At 37.4% G+C, this 22,893-nt stretch overlaps 1 protein-coding gene across 1 annotated transcript in view; it reads left to right on the top strand.

Moving 5' to 3' along the window:
* Positions 1-22,893, top strand: part of MSRB3 (methionine sulfoxide reductase B3) — a 164,491-nt gene that overhangs the window by 35,536 nt on the left and 106,062 nt on the right. Inside the window, exons 3-4 of the mRNA XM_004429371.3 lie at positions 14,885-14,993; positions 16,604-16,681. Of these exons, the coding sequence (XP_004429428.1) occupies positions 14,885-14,993; positions 16,604-16,681 (187 nt within the window). The remainder of the gene's footprint in view (positions 1-14,884; positions 14,994-16,603; positions 16,682-22,893) is intronic.

Here is a 22,893-nt window from a genome sequence, read left to right as displayed (position 1 = left end):
TCTATGTTTGAACATTAGAATTCCTTACCTCTAAATCAAGACTCAAGCATTATCTGAGGAGGGATTAGGAAGCACAATTTTATACGTAGTTTCAGTGCTTGATAAAAATTAAGTCTAATTGTAGCTTAGACTAGATATCATGGTACCTTTCAGCCAAGTGAGAGTATTTGTCTAAATAGTACTAATTACAGTGATAAATTATACTTTTCTCTAACATCAATCACATAATATGTGGTTGTTACTCTTACTTGACTTCAGTGGCCTATTTAACAGTCTCCATGAATTGAAGAGCCACATGGCTGTTATGCAGTTTGTAAAGATATTATCATAATATTCTAATGTAGAAATTAGAAGTGTTAAAAAGAGATATTTTGCAAATGGTGTTTGCAAGTCATAGAATATCATCTGTGTCAAGAGAACTCTACGAGTCAGAGGCTTGTGGCTCCAGGGCTTAGCACCGTGCCTGGCGCTTAATAAATATTTGTTAAATGGATGAATAAACATTTGGAAAGTTTACACGTAGGTGAAATGATAGCTATAACAGAGAGTGCAAATTTATTTGAGACTCTTCTATATGGGAAGATTAAAGTCAAGTTCATAGTTCCATTGCGTTTTGAATATATTGTGAAAAACAATTTCTCTTTTCTCACTTGATTGCATTAATACATATAGTAGATAACTTAGGTATAAATCACCTTGTAGCCAAACACGTAACAAAAAAATGGTAACACAGATTCAAGGTATATTATCCAGTTTGCTTTTACTTTTTTTCTGTCAAACAATTTGAGTTTTGGTGGGAGATAAACCGAGGAAGGGAATAAGTGCGTATTATACTTACCATGACAATTAGGAATTTTGGCTCATTTGATCACTTTTCTTTGGAGCAAATTAATATTGTTTTTTATGCTTTAAATTCTCCATTTGTAAAGAGGAAATACTGCAGATGCGCACTAAAACAACATCCACAAATAAGAAGTACTACTGTTTAAGCTTGAGCTGGCAATAGTTCATTAATAGCTTCTGATGTTATATTTATCCTTAAAAAAAATAATTGAAGGGGCTGGCCCGGTGGTGTAGCAGTCAAGTTCGAGCCCTCTGCTTTGGCAGCCCAGGGTTCGAAGGTTCGGACCCCGGGCGTGGACCGACACACCGCTTGTCGAGCCATGCTGTGGCGGCGTCCCATATAAAGTGGAGGAAGATGGGCACGGATGTTAGCCCAGGGCCAATCTTCCTCAGCAAAAAGAGGAGGATTGGCAACCAATGTTAGCTCAGGGCTGATCTTCCTCTCACACACACAAAAATAATAATTGAAGTCATCAGTGTGCTGTTCACCTACTGAATAGATTGACTTTCTATATTACTTTTTTTTTTTAACCTTTTTCGGTCATGAAAAGATGAACCATCTCCATGTTTCTTTGATAAAGATTATGACTCTCCTCCTCCAGAAAATACATATGTGTATCTACAAACAATTTTTCATATAATTTCAAGTTTTTTTGTTAGATATTCTGAAACTCTTAAAGGAGGGCTCTTTGACCACAGATTCAGAACCTGTGTTCTAAAAGATACACATGAAACTAATATAAAAACTCTGATCAGAGCGCAGTATTTCTCTTTTTTTTTTTTGGTGAGGAAGATCAGCCCTGAGCTAACATCCATGCCAGTCCTCCTCTTTTCGTTTGCTGAAGAAGACCGGCCCTGAGCTAACATCTATTGCCAATCCTCCTCCTCTTTTTTTTCCCCCTTTTTCTCCCCAAAGCCCCAGTAGATAGTTGTACGTCATAGTTGCACATCCTTCTGGTTGCTGTATGTGGGACGCGGCCTCAGCACGGCGGGAGAAGCGGTGTGTCGGTGCGTGCCCGGGATCCGAACCCGGGCTGCCAGTAGCGGAGCGTGCGCACTTAACCGCTAAGCCACAGGGCCAGCCCCCAGAACACAGTATTTCTAATTTCTGTACTGATATCACCAAAGGAATCTCTCCCCTGGGTGTAGATTAATGCCCTCTATTCTCCATTTTCACCATTGTTATATGTTCATCTTACCTAACTTCTTTGATTATATTAAAAATGCTTTGGGCAATATTTTTTTTAAAAAAAGAAACAAATAGTTTTTAAAAAGTAGACACAAAGTTCAACTCACATAATTCATAGAATAATTTGCAATTAATTAACTGAATTAAAGTATCCACTTTTTCCAGTAGATGGCACTAGATTTACATTCTTTCACAGCATGGTTGTACTGATATCATTAGCACATAGGTGCGTTGTGAAAACTTAAAACTATATAAAGAATATGAAGTTAAGAACATATGGATTTACAAACCAAAAATTTTTCTGCTTATATTATGTTCAAACAATATTTGTAGAGTGCAAAACCTTTTTCCATTTTCAATAGAATTCCAGCTCCCTTGTGCTTGGACATCTCGTTGAAATTGTCTTTCATGTGTAGACTTTCTATAAACTAAAACAAGTTTTCATAAATTAACTTATCTTGTATCCAAATAGCTGATTTAACAGTAATTTATAGTTTTATATGCAGCTAAATTTTCTTCAGCAGACCACCCAAGAATTAAAGAAAATTTCACATTTTGTTGTGCTATGTTTTGAATTTGTATAGAATCTTGAAAATGTTATTAGTTTAACATGAATTGTTAAGCATGAATTGTTTTTTGCATGAGTTAAAGTATTTTTGGAAACTAAGAAAAATTATATTTAAAATGTTGATTAACGAGTACTCTGATGCAGCTAGCTGTATATTTTTCTAAAACAAAATGTTTTAGTAGCTCTATGATATAATAAAGTTTTAGTTAATGTTGAAGAGTTGTTGTATAGCATCTAATTACCACGTGAGTTTTAAAAATTATTTGTGTACAAGGCTAAATTATTATAGAACAATACATCTGTATGAATAAGGTGTTGGGCATATGGTTTGTTAAATGTGAATTTGGTTAATTTTTTGTTAAATATGGAATAAATTCTTCATATTATACTTTAATAATTATAAAATACATAGAAACATCTGGTAGCAACAGAGAGAAAATGGGCATGAACAAATAATAAAACAAATTTTAGTTTTGTTTGAGAAATTCACTGGTTAACAATGACTGTAAAGAATATAAAACATATTATGAGTTCTAAAAACAAATGATAATTGTACGGGGTTAGATTATCTAGACAATATGGACTTTCGGGAAATCATATAGGTAGAGTTATTAAATGTTTATTTATCTAAACATGTTCACAGTAATGCTACCTAACAGATCACAGGAGGATTTACTAAAACGAGACCAAGCCACCTTTTGCTCTCGACAAACGTGTTTAATGAAGGAGTGAGGAATGAATGATGGTTCACAAAGACTCGCTAATATTGAGGCTAGACACTGGATGAATTTTCATTATTAGTTCTTTGGTTCTTTTCTAGTTTATAGCTTCAGCCTAAACATTTCATTTAGAGACTGAATTTCTCATGGCTGCTTTTGGTAGATATATTGTAATTTAAAATGCTTTAAGTAGATTTTAGTGAGATGCAAGGGCAAATTACCTCTAATTACTTTTTGAGCCTTTGCATTTAAAATCAGCCATTTATATGAAAATTTTAAATCTTCGTTTCGTTTATTTCAATTCTCTAATTTTTTCTCTTTTTTTACATTTAGTGTATTTGCACCTGTATTAGTCACTTAAAATGCATGTTATAAAAAATATACCATCAAATGACAAAGATTTCAGTTATTTAGGTGATTTGTAAGAGCTATAGATTTGTAGAATTTAAATTTAGTCAATAACTAAGCATTTCCTTCAACACTAGATATATTTATTATATTCAGCCACATAATTGCAAATGAGGAATGGAATGCTAATTTAAATCATTAGATTATTTGAATTTTAAGCAAGCAAAGAAAATCCAAAATTCTTTAGCTATAGTTTTTAAGATTTTGTTTTGTTGCAGAAATGCATGTTGACTCACAGAGTGATACAGCTGTTCATATTATATTTCATTTTGATTAACATTGTAATATTTCTCGTGCAAATTTTAGATAACATCACAAGTTTCAGAGCTTGCCATTGTATCATTGGTATTGAAGAAACAGATTGGAAGCTTAATCTGTATTTACTATTTTGTTTCTACCACCAATTTGCTTTATGGCCCCAAGAATCTGTTTTGTACTTTTTATACCTATTCTTCATCTGTAAACTGAGAATGATATAATATTCTTGTCAAATCTTTCACAATTAGATATAACCCTCAGGTGTTAACATTATCTGACATTTCTCAGAAATTTATTCTGTGCAACTTTAATCTCTGGCTGTAAGGGAGAATAAACTGCAAAAATAAAAAAAGGAGGAGATGGGGCATCAAATCAGTCTGGGAAAGGTGATGGGTTTGATCAGCCCAAATCTGTTTCTAGTACAGGAAAATCCTTGGTTCCTGCGAAGTAAACTCTGGAAAGGTAGAGGTTTTTGTCTATTTAGTTTACTACTACATCTCAGCAACTAGAATTATGTCTGTAACAAATAGATGTTCAATAAATATTTATTGAATGAATGAATGGATATGAATAAGTAGCATCATCTTATGTATCAAAATAATGCCACCTTGAAAGTAATGTGATCTCTGTTTTTAAGGAATGTACGTTCTGGTGAGAAAGATGGCCACTTTGGGTCCAAGTTTTGTTATCTATAGGATGAAGGAAGTTATATACTTGATGGTTTTATGATTCTGTATAAACACTTCCTCCTTTGCTTTGCTCTGAGGGGAGAGAGTAGCAGTGAGAAGCATTGTGCTTCTTTCTGCCCAGAATGGCAGACTGCCTTCTTGGAACAGGATTTGAAGCAGTGACAGTTCTTCTAAAGGATATTGAAGGAATACGTAGATGTGATTAGCAAGAGGTGGTAGGGATGGGGGATGGTGGCATGGGGGTGGGAATGGACTGTGGGACGGGGTTAGTAAAAACGGGTGCGTTGAAGCATGGGGTCGAGAGAGAAATGGAATGAATGAATTTATTAAAGGAGGAAAGCTACAAAGAAAGCCTGGCTCTCATTAACCAGGTGTGTGACCACAGCAAGTCACTTCTTTGGACTTTGGTTTCCTCATGAGGGCTTTGGACTAGAAGTTCATCATTTCCGAAGTTATAATCTGAAGAACACTAGTTCTACTAATACCCTGTGAGATTGATCCCATCATCAAATTGAGAAACTCTGCAGCTGCCATATTGTATAAATTCTACGATGCACTGTTTTTACATTTTATCATCTTGGTAATCAGGACGTAGCTTAAAAATCATTGTGATAAGAAAGCATTGTGTCATAGTTTGATTGGCAACTCTTTTTTACTTTTCTAGTGGAGCAAAAAAATAATAGTGTCAAAACACCACATATTTAATAATGCACATCAGCATAAGAAAGTCTCTGAGAAGGTCTTCATGAAGAAACTTGTGTCACCTAGATTTTCCTAATCTGATTTGACTATGGAAACTTCTTCTCACTCCCAAGAGGAACAACCTGTGAGCATTTTTTTCAGAGCTAGTGTTTTACAGAGTACATTTTGGAGAATGCTGGAATAGATAATCTCGTAGTCTTAAATGCACAGATTTAATGGAATATTATTCATAATAAAAGATTGGAATGTGGAACTCTAGAGAGGTAATAAAGGATTCAGAGTAGTAATAAAGGGAAAAAATTTAATCCATCATCATTTATCCTTTTTTTTTTAATTTCACCAATTTATTAAGCAAATATTATTGTTGCAGTTTTTAAACTAAATTCTAAGGAAGATGGCCAAAGGCATCTTTTAGCAAACATCTTTTAGGAAGAAAATTTAAATAGCAGTAATTAAAATGGAGAGTTGAATAAATATTTAAATACAATATATACTTATTTAGTGCTCACTCTTGTCCAGGCACATTGCTGGGTGCTGGGGATGCAAAGATGACCGAAATATATATACATGTTGAATAATTCAGGAGAAGTCTTAAGCTTTTTCTTTAGTTATATCTGGGTGATAAACAAAAATGTAAAATTTTTGACATTTTTTTTCTCCAGAATCTCTCAGATTTTTCTGGAATATATAGACTCAGATTTAGCTGTCCATTGAGTGGCAACTGCAGACTTGTTTTCTGCCCATTGTGCTTAATTAATTTAAATTTTAAATTTGCTTTGGGCAATAATGTAATTTTAGAAATTTACAAAGCTGAGCTCTTGGACAATAAAAATTTTATTTTCTTCCTAATGAAATATACTTCATGTTACATTTAAATAAAACTCTGCATGATAATCTAAGAGAGGGCTCCTTTCCTTCCTTTTTGTGGGTGGTTACCTCTCATCTCTCCTGCAGTCTGTGCTCCCAAGAGGGCGAGGGAGGATGGGAGAGAGAGCTATTTTTTGCAAGTCTTTTTGATTGCATGTGAAATGCTGCATGGAAATGAGCCTGTCTGTTTTTAATTTTTTTTTTTTTTTTCCGTATGGGCTATGATGTTCTAGTAAAGACCCATACTGGAAAAAAGATTAAAAACAGGGAACTCCAACTTTGTCAGACATTTTACATGCAATCAGATAGACTTGAAGTTCAGTGACTTTCTCTTCCACTATCGTCACTTGATGATGGCAGTGCCTTTAAAAATTCTCTTTTTACTCGTGTGTGCTTTGCAAACAAGAAAATGCTTTTTGGATCAAGACATGTTTTAAATATTTCCCTAAACTTCATGGGAAACTTTATGGTCCACATTAATAGAAAAATCATTGCTCTTGGTATTTGCATTACATTTTGAAGAGTTGATAAGGTACTCTTTAGTTCTTTTTGATACTTAAAGAATGCTGATAAAATGATCACGTGAATTCAACAATTAAAAATTTGTGGGACACAAATAAAAGATAGAAATGTGAAATATAGTTTCTCTCTTACAGAGTCATTCAGGTGAATGTTTCATCGGGATGAATGTAGTGGGAGACCTCTCCATTGTCCCCTCTCAAGAAGATCACACAGCCTCACAAATGAGAACTGACTATTAAAGGCTAGGATTTTAAATCATGTTAGTAGGCTTTAGATGTTGTGGGAAATACATTTACTTCCATTGACTTACAGTGAGACACACATTTGAGCATTTCCCCCTTAATTGTAAAACTGCCTTATTTCTCAGCTCCCGAATTTCTCCTCTTCCAAATCTGAATCCATGCTTTGCCCTGGCTGTTTTTGCTTTAAGTTAGCTGATACCACTTACACGAGAGACTTTTCGCATTTCTTTCATCAGGAGAGGATGCTTACCACCTTGACTTGGGGCACATTTGACCCCACGACATCTCTCCGCTTGTCTAGACGGGGTTCTCTTCCCTATTTGACTCTTCTCTGGCCCTCTGACCCTGTAGATGCTGTTTCTACAAATTCTCTGTTTTCCATATCCCAGTTAGAACTGGACCTACTCAATCTAGGTGCGCAAAGTTGAAGAGTGTTGACGTCGTCTTTGTTTACTCTCTTTACACAAAACTTTGTATATACTTTTACTATTAAGACTGCACATTGATTGCTTTTCTTATCTTTTCTGCTAGAATATGTGCTCTCCGAAGGCAGAAACTTTGACTTGTTCATTTTTAATTTTCCAGTGCTCATCACAGTTCTTGATTAACTGTAGATGTTTAGTAAATAGTTGTAGAAAGTGTGAATTAATATTAGTCTTAACAGTTTGTATCTTCAAAGAATTTATAAATTGGGAAAATAAAGCAGAAACAATTGAAGACATTTGAGAATAATTGCAAAATAGTATGTTAGTCTGTGTAAATAGTACCTGGCAGAGTAAATACACTAGTTCTAAGGGTGTACAGATGAAAGGATGATCAGAGTAGGGGTGAATTTATAGAGTATGTAGACTTGGAAGGAAAACTTGCTTGAAAATATTTTCTCAGTTTATCTATTCAAACCTTCAATATGGAAACCAGAAGACCAATTTTTATCATTCAGCTATGTACCAGTAAAACATATGGTCCTATTTAATTCAAGAAGTTTAAAATGGTATGTTGCCTTGGCATGCTTATAATGTCCATTGATGTTAATTAGAACTCTGTGCATGCATCGACAGAATATAACTGAAACGGATCTGGAGAACTGTCTTGTGTGAAGGAATAGAAAAACAGCAAGAAGGCATGAAATGTGATTATTACTATGACCAATAAAGATATGATTTTTCTCACATATAAAAAAGAAAGAAATCTTTACGTTAAAAAGAAACAATTGTCTGCTTTCTGACTCTTAAGACCTGGAGTTTTATTTTCTTTGTGTTTTATTAGGACTTGAAGGACAGATGAAATTAAATTGAACCTAAACGTAAAAATTAAGAATGGTTTTAAAAAACGGAAACTAAGTTGAGGTACTAAGTTTATCCTTCCCCTAGTTCTGGCTGTTCCCTGCTCTCACCTCAGCATCACTCTGAAGGGGAGAGTTCTGAAGTGCTTCCGAAGGGTCAAAGCGTTGTTTGGCCCAAGGACTTCGCTCTGTAGGCCCATCAAAAATATATCCCCCAAAACATCTATTGAGTATCCTCTTACACATGACTCCAGGTTGGGAATGATGACCTACAGTCTGAGAGGGACGACGTTGAATACACAGAGCAAATGAGCAGAGCCTGCTCTGATTCCGCGTTCCAAGTGCAGGCAGACAGATACTCTCTGAGAGCTGTTTTGCGAATAGCACTTTGCTAAAAGGGTATTCAATAAGATTTCTCTTGGAAGTAAAAAGGGTAATGCCTGACAATGTCTGTACTAAAACATGTAATTGTAAATTTCCTGGTTTAAAAGCATATTGTTTGCATGTTTGAATTGTTGCTTATCTACCCCATTCATATTCAGGTTTTAGCACCTGTGTTCGCTGTTGCCTGTCTCTGTCTCTCCACTGGAGGATGAACTTTCTAGCCTGTTCATCTCTTGCATTGGCCGTTTCCTCTGCGTGTTCAGGTGTCAGCACAGCGAACTTCCTCTCTTCCTTCAGGGCTTTGCTCAGACTCACCTTCTCAGTGAGGCCCACCATGACCACTCTCTTTAAGGTCACAGCCCTTACCTCGAGCCCTCTCAGTCCTCTTTGCTGTGCTCAGTTTTGTTTTTTTCCTTCCTGTATTCTTACCACCTTCTAAGAGGCTGTATCATTTACCTACTTATTTTCATTGTGTTTTGTCTCTTCCCCTACCCCTGCTGCTTTCCTCGGAGCTCCATGAAAGGAGGATCTTGATTTTGTTCACTGGTATATCCTATGTACTCAGAGTAATGCCAGCATAGAGTAGGCACTCAATGAGTCATTGTTGACCGAATGAATGAGTATATTTTGCTCAGCACAGTGCCTGGAACTCTGTGAGTGCTCAACATTTTTGATGACTTGAAAAGACAGTAAGAAAAAATGTCAGATCAGTGGCCCTCAGAGTAAGCCCTGCAACCCCAGTTTCCTGGACACTAAGAGTACCGTCGCCAAGACGTCATGACGTCTCAGATTGTGTGTTAGTCTCAGGAATGTTTCCTGTAGTGTAGGTCTGCTGTGAGAGAAGAGTCAGAAGTGTTGTGTATGCTTCTACAAGCATGGAGCTTTTCTTCCCTGTGCTTTGCATGTTTTTCTTAAAGCCTTTATTGAATTACTGGAAGGCAAAACAAACAAACACGAAAAAATGGTTCATGGGATATATTTTACATTCTATTCTACGAATGCGCTAGATTTGGCTTTTATAAAGCCCCACTTATTTAGAAATTCCTAACACTACTATATGTGGAATAAAAATTTATTCAGCTTTCTAATACGACAGACTAATAACCAACTGAAAATTGAAATTTATAGTGAAAATAAAAGTATACCATTTTTAAATGTAGTAGCAAGATATTTCTACGTGAATTTTACCATTTTAACCTAGTACACACAAAGCAAGACAAGATAGTTTTATCGCTTCTTATTTGTCTTGGGAAAATATTTAATAGTTTTATTTTTCCCGATCCTAGAACCAAAATTAAAGTTATGGGATCGTGAGGGTTTTTTTTTTGTTTTGAATTTTCACACTGAAATATAAGATTTATGACTTAAAAGTGCTCTTAGATTTAGGCAACAGATCTGATTTACCTCTTAACAGGAAGTTAAAAAGCCTTTCAATGTTTTATAGACTTTGTGAGAATCTCCTCTGAACCTTGTCACTGACCCTCTGCTGAGGGAATGAACACAGGGAAACAGACATTGGCTAACAGACAAGTGTATTTATTTTTCTGGATGTACTATGGTGATTATTACTTTCCTCCCTTATTACCTTAAGTTGTTAGTGGTAGTTTTTAAGCTGAAAGTTATTGCATCATTTAAGAAGAAAGTCATAGCATAATTTTTCCTCACAGAAAATGTAACGACCATGAGCTTTGCAGTCAGACAGCCCTGGGTTTGAGTCCGTATATCTACTTGCTGTTTGTCCTTCGTAAGTTATGTTATAACCTCTCTGAGCCTCAGTTTCTGTGTCTGTAAAATGGGCATGACATCTACCTCCTAGAACTGTTGAGAGGATTCCATGTGGTTATGTAAAAGTGCCTAGAAATGTGCCTGGCACCTAGTAGGCACTCAAATTTTAGTTTCCTTCTTTCAATTCCTATTTTAATCATTTCAAAAGATACGTTGTGAGGAAAATCCTGTTCTGAGGGAATTATTATAGAAAAATAATTATTAGTAAAATTTTTCAATATACTGAAATACCTGACCTGGCTACCTTTTAAAATACAGTTTTCAGAATTTACTGTAATCAGGATGATAATGTGATATTGCATTTATTCAGGCAGTGTTTGCTGAGTGATACTGCCTGTGATCCTTGTAGCAGGCCTGCGGGGGTGGGGGTGGGGGTTGTGCAGCACGTGGTCACGTGACCGGGAAGAGGCAGAGCCAGAACACGGACTCTTGCTGTCAGTGTATTTCTGCTGACAGCAAGAGCTGCCCACTGGAGCTTCAGGACAATGCTGACATTGAGGCAACGACACCGAGCAAGCCTCAATATAAAAAGAGACTTTGGGTATATTTCAGTTAATAAATACCCTTGGATTGGGTTCAAGATGGATCTTATCTATACTGAAATGACTCTAGGGAGAAGTGTTATGATTAGATACCTAAGTGGCAGTGTTACCCTCCCCAGCCATGCTTTGTGTTGCGTGTACACACGTGCACACTCACTTGTGCCTTCCAAGTGCTCTATTAAACATTTAAATAAAGGGAAAAATCTTTCCCTAACATACTTCTAAGCCAATTTAGAGGTCATTGAACAGATGTCATATAATACTAATGTTAAATTGCCCTGTGTAATAAGAAAATTACAGTACCTAAGTGAAGATAGTAAAGGGAAACCATCCAATGAATTATTCTAGAATTTCAAAATGAAATGATTTCTTCAAAATTAACAGCGGCACCATATGACTTGAGAAAAGTGAGTCTGATAGGGAGAAGGGAAATCAGAGACAAAAGGGAAGACTTTCTATGTTTGTTTATGCCAATTTTTGCTTACGATGCCAGAAGAGCTAATGTAATAGTATGGCTTTCAATTGTCCAGAAAGTATATTATTATTAAACTATGTGGCAAGGAATTTATTAAAATCTGATTAACTTCTCATTGAGTTGTTGAAAAATCACGATTACTGTTTCTAGTCTACATAGACTTCCTCTTGCTGTTAGGTGCACTTTAAAAGCCTAATTATTTTGAGAACATAGTATGACCAAAGAATAAAAACGTACGAAGTTTGACAACTTTAAATAAGCACTAGCATTTCTTAAAGAACAAACCTCACTTACAGTTAGGAAACAATATTTATATTTAAGGTTGAAAAGCCAGGATGTAGGAAAATTTTGCTAATTTGGAAGATGACCTTTAAGTGCACCAAAACCAAATAATTTGTAGGCTATGACATAGGGCACATTCCTACAAAATTTGTGTGAATACTGCTTTAGTGGTTCTTGAAAGACAGACAAAGAAAGCTGGAATGAAATCTTGGTCCCCCTCCCCAATAGGACGGAGACTAACAAAGGGGGACCGCGGCACCCTTTCAGAGCCCGCCATTAAAGCGAGGTCTCTGTAGCACAGTTAATGAGATGGTTCGTGGTGGAAAACAATCTGTTTTTAAGAATGTTTAGATCAAAAGTAATTTCTAGTCTATGAAATAAAGTCTCTTCAATACCCTTCATTCACCAGGAAAGCTTTTATGTTTGTATTATTTACTTCAATCAGATGTTTTCAATTTTACCTTTTCTCCTTGTACAAATACTTGACATGGTTCGTCAATACTGACCAACAGTTTTATTCTTTCTCTTCTGAAAAGAGAGATTTTAGGGAGAGGGAGACTGAAAAAGAGAGAAACGTCTTTGCCTAAACGATTTGCAAGCATCTGTGCTTTAAGCTACTTTTTATGAACACTCCTTGGTAAATGACTCAAGGTAAAAAAGCAGAAAAACATCCAATGTTAGGAAATTGCAATCCAATACCATGTAATTTAAACCTGCAGTTGCTTCTCTTGTACTAAATGACATACAGATGGGTAGCTTAGTTCTCTTAACTTTGGGAGCACAATTGGTCTTTTTGTATGAATGAACATATATTAACAAAAATATTTTGGACAGAATTCTTTGATTCTGATTGTCCAGATTTTAATTATCCATGCCATTGGAAAGAATAATTTCAACCAAGATATTTCGTCGTGTTAAATGTGCAATTAATGAATTTTTTCTGGACAAAGAGAACAAAGATGCAACCCTTCTGACAAATCAAGAAATAAAAACAAAAGATTACCTTTTAAGAAGTCTCTAGTGAGTTGAGAAGAAACTCACCGATTGCAGTCGACTGATTATTTAAGACAAAGCAGCTCTGCGTTCAAGCTGTGGAGAGGCTTGTTCTGACAGGACAGATGTTTCTCAGGGAAGCATTTCTACGTCCCCCTTGGAAAATATGAAAAGTGTAAGTGGCTGGTATTTGGAGAAAGCCTAGCGTAATATGGGGTCCAGTGGGATGAGAGACCAGCACGCCCTTAGTGATGCGCCAGCTGTTCCTATTGCTCTGTCCAGGGCCAGCGTGCCTTGAGGAGGATCAGGAGAGGCGCTGGGTGACAACGCACAGGCCCACTCCGAAGTGCGCCTTTCTGTTTGGCTCTTGTTTGCTCTTTTCCTGCCCCCATATTCTCTCGTAGAGAATCAACCACTCTCTCTTGGTGGCCCTGATTCTGGAAGCTGATATCCTTCTTCAGTCCCACAAGTCAGGGTAACTGGTTAGTTAATTTTCTCCTGGTTTAATTTGAGGGATCTCACAGACTGTGACATTAGGTGCCTTACGGTAAAAGAAGTGGAAAGCATTTCTACTCCTAAAACATATTTCTTTATATTTCAAAAGAAGTTGAGTTTAATATTCAGGAAACTAAGCAAGCTTTCTTTCAGTAATTTCAAGACATGGTAAGAAATCTTTGCATGTGGGCCATCCGCGAGCCTCCCCCCACCCCATGATGGACGCTCAAGAGGAGCAGTTTCACTGCAGTGAGTAGGGGCTGCCCTGTCCTGGCGTTACATTTCTTTTCAGTCATTTGTGCAAGTGAAATAAAATGCTACATATAAACAGGTGTTGTCTGAACATTTTACTGCTGTCTGTATAGGTTGAACTAAGAGCTGCCATTGTTATTAGAATCATATTAAAATTATTTCACCGTTCAAATACACTTAATCAGTGTAGTCTTCCTAGGTATACTTTGCAAAAAGAAAATGTTCGTCTCTAAATAAAATCACATCCAGCTCTGGTGGTCTAGTGGTTAAGATCTGGCCCTCTCACCAACGTGACCAGGGTTTGTGTCCCTGTCAGGGAACCACACCAGCCATCTGTCGTCTTCCTGTGGTGGCTGCGTGTTGCTGTGATGCTGAAAGCTAGGCCACTGCTGTTCCAGCAGGGTCACCGGAGGTGGACAGGTTTCAGCAGAGTTTCCAGACTAAGTCAGACAAGAAAGAAGGACCTGGCCACCCACTTCCAAAAAAGTTGGCCGTGAAAACCCTGTGAATAGCAGCAGAGCTTTGTCTGATAGAGCACCGGAAGGTGAGAGGATGGCGCAGAAGACAGGGCAGGGTTCTGCTCTGATGTACCTAGGGGCACTAGGAGTCGAATCCACTCGACGGCACTAACAACAATAAAACCACATTCTCTGTTCCTCTTTGTCTTTCCCCCTCCCTAATTTTTCTCACCCTTTCTTTGGAATGCCTTGAATCTGCATCAGTGTAAGTGCCTTCTCCTGGAGTCTATTAAAAAGTTTCTTGCTGCCTGTTTAACGTGCAGGTACAGTCCTTAAAGAAACATTTGTTTTTAAGAACTCTACGGAACCTGGTGAAGTGTCTGACAGAATCAGAGAACAACAATTCCTAGTCGTGGAAAAATACATCTTTAGGGTTCAAAAAAAAAAAAAAAGGATGGTATTTAAATCTCCCAGAATGGAAATCAAATGATGAAGGTTTCAGCTATTTTACAAAGTTACAAAATTATTGAATGGAGAATTATTATTTAACCCGATATGCCCATCATCTTATATATACAGTGTAAATACTTGTAAGTAGAGCTATGCTTTTTGAGTTCGTTTGAAAAAAAGAATTTCAAGGTATTGGGAGTCATGCAGGGCGTGCTACCATCTTGTGAATGTTCGATGAGTGTTTACCATCACATGCTAGCAGCTCTGGCCAGAGCACACTGTCAGTGCTCCAGTGGAATCACCTGAATCTTGAGAAAGATTCTCTTTAGTATAATCAGCCGCAGGTCAGGTAAGTTTGGTGCGTTAGGGACTGGTCTGGTCACTGACAAGTGACGGCAGAGGCTGTGTGGTGGCGGCCAGCCAAAGCAATTATTTAGGATTCAAGCTAAAAAGCCTCCTTCTCCCATATCTCTTTCCAGGGTCATGTAGGGATAAAAAGAGCTGTAAGGTGGTCTTTTCCCAGCAGGAACTGAGGAAGCGGCTCACACCCCTGCAGTACCATGTCACTCAGGAGAAAGGGACGGAAAGGTAAGGTGAGCTCTAAGAAAGTTGTTAAGCAAGAGCAAGTTTTCTTCATCCCCCCTTTGAATCCTCTTCCTTGCCATTTAATTTAAAGAATTCTATACTTATTTGCTAAAGTCTACAATTAGTATCCTTGAAAAGGTTGAAAATGGTATTGTTTAGGTTAAGACTAAGTTTTATTTATTCTTTCTCCCATTTAATGAACACTCTATCTTATGTAAAGTCACAAGGCTTTTATTAAGGGCCTGTTTTTAGTTTACTACAAAATGTGTGGAAGTAATAGCAATTTAGGTACATTTTTTGGGAAGACATCACAGTAAGCAAAACCATGAGGGACATGGCACTGTGCCAGGATGCTGAAATTTTGAAGGTGGCCATTGTAAGTATAGACGTTTTGGCTGCAAAAAGAAGGTAGCATAATTTAGTTCCTTTCTGACCCACTCCAATTTCTTTTTGAAGCACATGTGGAGAAAGTATTTATTGGCTCATTTGTGGTTGGAATGTCAAAAATTTTCAATAACTGCCCTCACATGGCTTTGGTCCTTGGAAGTTCGCCCTAAGTCCTGAAAAAAGAGTTTGTTCACTTCCAAGACTGTTTTTAGTGAATAAAGTGTCTCTCTCAGCTGATTCCAGCTCAAAGGTAACTTGCCAAGGTCCAGCCATTTTGTTGTCTAATTTATACCATGGAGCTTGGCATAAGGCCGTAACTTACCTCTGATCCAAATTTATTAATGATGTAACCACTTGTTTTCATTCATGAACTGAAAGAGCTCTTCACCACGCACGGGGGCCTTGTTAATGGGCAACACTCTCGTCCTGTCACAGTGCACACTGTTTACTGACTGTACTGGATGTTGAATCTCGGACAAAGTCCACCCTCACTGCACAACGAGCTAGCGGTGGACTTGTTCTCGGCCCAGGAGGACTTCTAGCCATCCTGTTGTGTACATGACTAGCAAAATGATTTAATGCACACAAACAACTAGAGATTAGGTCATTCTTAAAAATTCTGTTTATAAAAAAATCGGGCCTCATAAAGAGGGCGAAAGGATAATAAAAGCAAGCTGTGGAGCACACAGACTTGTTGTTGGACTTGCACAGCTGATTTGTGTTAGCTGAGTGCCCTCCTAGCCTTTAAGATTGTTAACTTAGAAAAACATTCCCTTAAAGCTGCAATATTCCTTTTCAAACCAAAAATAAGACTCCTTCCACTTGAAGTCTTGGACCCTTCTGCATTTTCTGGTATACACTCTTGGACATCGTAGAGTAGAGAAATCTTATGTAATAATGTTTTTTTTCTGAGATTCTGAACTACAGGCTTTTTTATTTAAATCAGAAATTTTTTCTCTAAGCATTACATAACTAGATGGCTTGGTTTTTTTTTTTTTTTTTTTATTTAACCTGCACTAGTTTGGAGTAGTTCTATGCACATTTTATTATATAGATTTGAAGTATATTAGTAATGTTCAGATTTCCATATGTTTGGTCTGTTCTCATTTTAGGACAAAAAGCCTGTGAAAGATTTATTAGAGAAATATATTTTGCGCAATATGTTCGATAAGAAATAATGCTAACTTTGTTTAATTTTTTTTTATGTTCTGTTTATTGTTTATCAGTGCCTTCGAAGGAGAATATACACATCACAAAGATCCTGGAATCTATAAATGTGTTGTTTGTGGAACTCCATTGTTCAAGTAAGTATGTTAAAAACTTACAGATACGGACAAATCACAGATGGCAAAACACTAGTTATTGCTTGTTCACATTAGAATCTTTTCATTACTGAATTTTCTTATTTCTATTATTTCTATTTGCCACCCCACAAAACAAAAGTAATTATTGACTTTCATGATAAATTACCAGTTTGGTAGACTGGCTGATTTTGCACTATTTGGATCTTTAAAATACCCAACATTAACTTGTTCATTGCAGTAACCATGAGGCTTAGCAGAGCTATGAAGGAGATTTTGGTGAGCATAGAGATGTTTATGTATTTATTGATTTTTCTATCATCCAGTGATGGTGCTAAATTTATTTATTGGACCATAATGAAAGTTCTTCATGTGCATCCTTTGGATTGAATAATATCCACCAAGTTGATTATTTGTACTTCTGCAATAAGGGCAATACCTGTATTGAAGGTAACAGGGGAATAATAACAGATATTTTTACATATGTAAGCAAATTATGTAATATGAGTTTAACAGTTTTTGCATTGATTCAAAATCTTTATTTTAGAGATCCCAGTAGTTTACTATAAAACAGGCGGTACATAGACTTTTTCACCAAAATAGTTAATTCAGACAGTGTATTCTGGAGATTATGGATCTTATTCAAGAAAGGGAAAATTTTTACAAAAAATTTATTTACCTAGGTGGAGAGAATCCTAGAAGTCCTATACTTCCCATGGGGATGCTGATTTTGGGGAATAAAAGACAGAAACCTTAATTGAAAGTAAATGTCATTTATTTAAAACAGAATTACAGATTTCTTAGGGGAAATGATCAAACAAGAATCAGATACATGTAGCATGTAAAACATACTTAATATCTTTCTATAAATGTTTCCCTTTCAGAACACTAGCAATTTACAGATTTTCCAGAAATAACAAGAAACAGTAGTTTCCTTGAAAAATTTTTTTAAAGTTTAAAACTTTTCTTTAACTTTCATAAACGTTATTGCACATTAGTGTTGGTTGAGAATCTGTTCTGAATTGTTATGTATTTATTCTTCATGTTAAAAAACCAGCCCTTCAAATTATCCCCCATTTCCTCTCAGAAAACACACATCCCTATATTTCAACACCTTTAGCTTGTGTCATAATAGATGATATAACACTTAAGATAGTTGCTGAGCCATGTTAAACTTGTTAATATCCCAAATGGTAAAAATCGACCGCATCCCCTTTGCTTTTTGTTTAAGATTCTCCATCTCTTTTGCCATCATATGATTCAGTAAAGTAGTGGATCTAAGGAAAACTTACTATTTTAAATAAGAAACACAACCACTGTAAATGAAGAGTTTAACCCATGTGAGATTTTGAGTCACAAATACTAAAAGCAAGACCCTTATCCAAACATGGGTGCTGGAGGGGTCCGGGAGTTGCACGTGCAGTGTGACGTGGCCTCTCTTTCCTTTAGCATTCTTGTAAGGAAAGCTTTATTTTCCAAGTTTTTAAAGAATATGGTTTAATATTTTTATTCTACTTTTTCTTTTTTAATTGTATGCTTCTCCTTACCTGGGTTCTTGTCAGTTTTGGAGGAAACATATCTCTGCTTTAGCCTTCCTTGTAGAATGCAGTAGCTCCTTCTGGTGCTGCTGCCTCCATCCTGGAGAACTTGTCCCTCGGCTGTCCACAAAGACTTTCCAGGGGCCACAGGACACGGGGACAGTTTTGAGGGAATCAATTTTCTGGTCCTCAACTTCTATACGTGCACTTTTCTGAAGCTGGCGTGTCTGAGAGAGCCTGTGGTTGGCCATTTCTTCCTTTCTGTCTCCTCTATCGTAATCGCCCTTCTCCCACTTCACAGAAGATGTCACTCCTTTCCCCCATCCCAAATCTTACTGTGATTTATTGCCCCAGGGTAAAAATCTCTAAGGCGTCAAGCAAAACGATAGTTAGGAATACGTAACTTCTGTAGGAGAGACCCATGAAAGCAAGGCCAAAAAAAAAATATTGAAAAATATTGAACTGGTAAAAAAAATATTGAACTAGTATTTCATCTTGGCAAGGCTCAGTCTGCCCGCCTGCTGTCTGCTTATCTATCTCTTCATCTGTTGTCTGTCTATCCATTTTCTACCAGTCTACTTGAGACCGTTGTCATGGAAATATGTATCAATGTACTTATTCGAATTAAAAAAATGAAAGTCTTTTTTTTTGGACAGAGATTATGTCTGATTTGGTTGGTAGATATGACAGAGAGGACTGCCTTGGCAAATTAGGTTATATGGTGGACTTCATTCATTAAATGATCTAAATATATAAACTGTAAGATTTTGAGAAAAATATATTTTATATATTTTATATAAATATATTTTAAGCATGTAATCTATATATAGAACACCAGAAAATTTATCTTTTTCAACTATTTAAATTCTTGATAAGAAATTTTAGCTGTTACTTTGAAATATATGAGAAAGTATGTGTCAGTCAGCTCCCAGTCTGGATAAAGAAACCACACAGTAATTGGAACAGGAAAGTTTAATGTAAAGAATTATTACCTATAACAGAGGATTGTGGTAATGAGGGATTGACTAGTAAGAAGTAAATAGAGATTCTGAAGAATACAGAAGTAGCAAATACAAGAAGCAATCATGACCCCTAGGGCTGGGATAGAGGCCAAGGAAAAGCTTCCGCTGCAACCTCCCCTCCTCCCACCCCCCCACCTTCCTCTCCCTGGGGCCAAGATCTGGACCTTGTTGGAGAGGGCATGGCTGTAGCTCACTAAATGGCAGAGAAGTCACTGTGGTGCCATGATGGTGCAACTTTCTGGAAATGTACCCTCTGGGGTGCTGGGGAAAGCTGTTTACGGGGAGGTGTCTCACTGGAGGAACTCCACTGCAAAACGACCTGAGGGGAGTATGGGAGGGCGAGGGGGCTGCTGGCCGCCTGGTGCTGCTGATCCCTGTGCACTGAAGGCAGCACCTAGCACGAGAGAAGCTGCTTGTGCAGCAGGAGCTGGCACTGGAGAAGCAGTGTACACTACCAAGGCTGGATGCTGGAGAAGCTGTCTACGCCAGGAGCCAGGCGCTGGAGAAGCTGTGCACAGTGAAGGAGCCGGGTGCCGGAGAAGCCGTTCATACTGCAGCAGCCTGGCACCCGGGGAAGCCGCCCACGTCGCAAGGGCCTGGAGTAGAGAAGCTGCATGTGCTGCGAAAGCCAGATGCTAGAGAAGCCGCCAGCTCTGCAGGAGCCTGTTGAGCAAGCGTACTGAAATCAGGAAGGAAAACCCTTTTCTCCTGCGGTCTTTCTCCTGTGCCCTCTACTGACAACGCTTAATATCATGTTAGCTGACAAAGAAAAAACTATTTCAAGGTCCCAGCACCATTTTAGCAGAGCTGGCAAGGAAGATGGATTTAGAGGTGAGAGGCAATAAATTCATAACTGGCACAGAGTCTATATTTTTTTTTCAAATTCTTTTAGGGGTTCATGAGCAGAAGTTTGAAAACCACTCACTAGTTTAGTGAATTAATGGCATCACCCTAGATGCCCTCTTGAGATAGCTGGTTTCGTGCTCTGAACACGAAGTGTAGGAAACAGTTGAGGGGTGTTTGTGTGTGTGCGTGTGTGTGCACGTGAGCGAGAAAGTGTGTGGTGTCTTTGTTTGTTGGAGAACAGGGAGTGAGGGAAGAAAATTAGGCAGAAAAGACTACATAGAGGAACAACATGAGAAATAACAGTGGGAGAGAAACAGATAAGAAATCAAAAGAAAGAAATGCTCAAATGGAAAATGCCGAATGATTAGCAGTATGAAAAGGTTGTTTTGCCAACTACCATTTCTGTTATCTTATTCACGCTCATAGTGTGTGTGTGCACGCATGCACAAATGTGTATAATCGTCTTCATTTACTTGACTGTTATATATAATACTTCCTTACAAAAAAGGCCATTCAATTATTCTCGTTTCATTTTCAAACTTGTCCTCTACCCTAAATACATTCCCTTTCAACAATATACTGCTTTCTTGCTGCTTACCAAGTACAAGAACCTTATTCACAGGCTGCTTATAAACCAAATGTGTAATTTATTCCATGGTTCACATTTTCTTCACATTCACAAATTCTACTAAGCTAGCTTATTTCTCATAAAATACTACTGACTTTCAGTTAGTAAATTAACTGACAGAAGCAAGAATGTTCTCTCCTCTGGTTATTTGAACTTCTGAAATTTCATAAAATGAATTTATTGCACATCAGATAAACCAGAGAAGGCATTGGTGAAATAATTTAATTCAGAAAGTATTTTTGACCACTTTTATTTTGCTTTGGCTGACACTTTGCCAGGTGTTGTGAAACAAATAAAATTAATTTATGAACTGTTTTTTCCTTAAGGTACTTATAGTTTTGTTGGAGTGATAAGAAAAACACAGTAAAAAATTAGAAAACATGGAAAAATAATGTTAGTATCTATCTGAATGTGCCTGTTTGAAATGCTTTCATATGTAATAGGAAGGGATGTGACTGCCTCAAAATATGGCCATTTTTCATGGAGGAGATGAGACCACACTTTACCAGGCAGAGAGAAGGGTTTAGTTTTTCCTAGATAGAGGATGCCTGATAGAGAATGCCATATGAGAAGAGGAATTAGAGATAGGATCAAAAGTGGATTTTTCAAGGAAATAGGAGACTGGTCCAGTAGGAGTGGGGAGGTGAGTTATGTTGGGAGTAATGGGAGATAGGGCTGGAGGGTTAAAGGGGACCAATTAAGGAAGCCCTTTGATACCAGAGAAAACATTTAAATTCCTCCTTGAAATTCTTTAATCCCTGGCATCTTTTCCTCTAAGAAGCCCTATCTAAGCCTTCTGGGGTGGACTTGGTGTCCCCATCTCTGCTCCCCTAGCACCTCGTAGGCACTCTGTCACTGCAGTTTCTACTTTGTTTTGTAATGATCTGTTTACGTGTCTGTCTGCCCACTAGGAAGTGAGCTCCACAATGACAAGGCCATGCCTTAGTCATATTTATATCTCTAGCCCCTGGCATGTATATGTCTAGCCCCTGGCATGTAATAATCACCAAATATTTCTTTGTTGATCAGATGTAGGTCTGAACTTTGTTGGATGGATTGTGGAGAAATTTTGAATAAGACAATAGTGTGATGAAATGGGAAGTTAGTCATAACAGTGCACAAGATAGATTTCTGGGGGTAAAAACAGAAGGAGATAGAGGTGTAATAGCCTCAGTGGAAACCTTGTTTCTTAGCTGATAAACCTCAACATTATCCAGGTGTCATCAGCTCCTGATAATTGTGTTTAAGACTTTGGAGAACCATATAGGACAGTTTTTATTCCGTAAACATTTACTTACCAGGCCTTGCCCTGAGTTAATAGTTCATTTTATATAGGTTCAATGATGATAATAAAAAGGGCTAACATTTATATAACACTTAACCATATGCCAGGCATGGTTCTAAGTGCTTTTTGTGTATTAACTCTTTTAACCTTCACAACAACATGTTTTACAGATGAAGAAACAGAGAGGATAAGTACCTTGTGAAGATCACACAGCCGATATACAAATGGATTTAGAATAGGAACACTCAAACTTTTAGAAAAGAAGAAAGTTAAAGAATTATAGGAAAATAAAGTTGAGTATTTTGTTTTGGTCACTCTAGTCTGGTTATTTTGCTCAACGTAGTTGTAACAAATGGAACACACACACACGTCTCAATTCCTTGAAAAGTCTGTACTTGTCATAGTACTTAAGTTGGAAATTGAAGACCATTCCCATCTAGGCAGGGCTGAACCAAAAGTGAATCAATGCATCATGGCGGGTCATCCCGAAGGATTCAGCTTCAGGCTGGCTGTTATCCTTTGGGAAGTCCCTTGGAATCCTGACAGGATGATGTGGCCGGTGTTCAGGAAGCCCTCAGGCCCTTCAACGTCTGTGAGGTAGGGCGACAGCTGGATTCATGGGCAGGATCCTAGTTACTGAAACTGGAGGGTCGTTGTATTTTCAGTTATTGACTTCCCATTACATTTTCCCAAGTAGCTATATTCCAAACTTTCACCACTGTTTTCTGAATTCTCTTCCTGCATTTTTGAGAAGATTGAGGCCACTGACATGAGCTATCTTAAATGTCTTTCCTTCTCTCTTGAGATTTCTTTGTATCTTTATTTTCATCAAACAACCAGGACAGGCACAGGCTAAAAGCCACTGGTGGAGCTGGTTGAATATCAGCCCAGCTATG

Source organism: Ceratotherium simum, chromosome 17, assembly GCF_057802395.1.
Source record: "Ceratotherium simum simum isolate JZ-2026a chromosome 17, ASM5780239v1, whole genome shotgun sequence".
Classification (NCBI taxonomy): Eukaryota; Metazoa; Chordata; class Mammalia; order Perissodactyla; family Rhinocerotidae; genus Ceratotherium; species Ceratotherium simum.
This window is presented reverse-complemented; position numbering and strand designations above follow the sequence as displayed.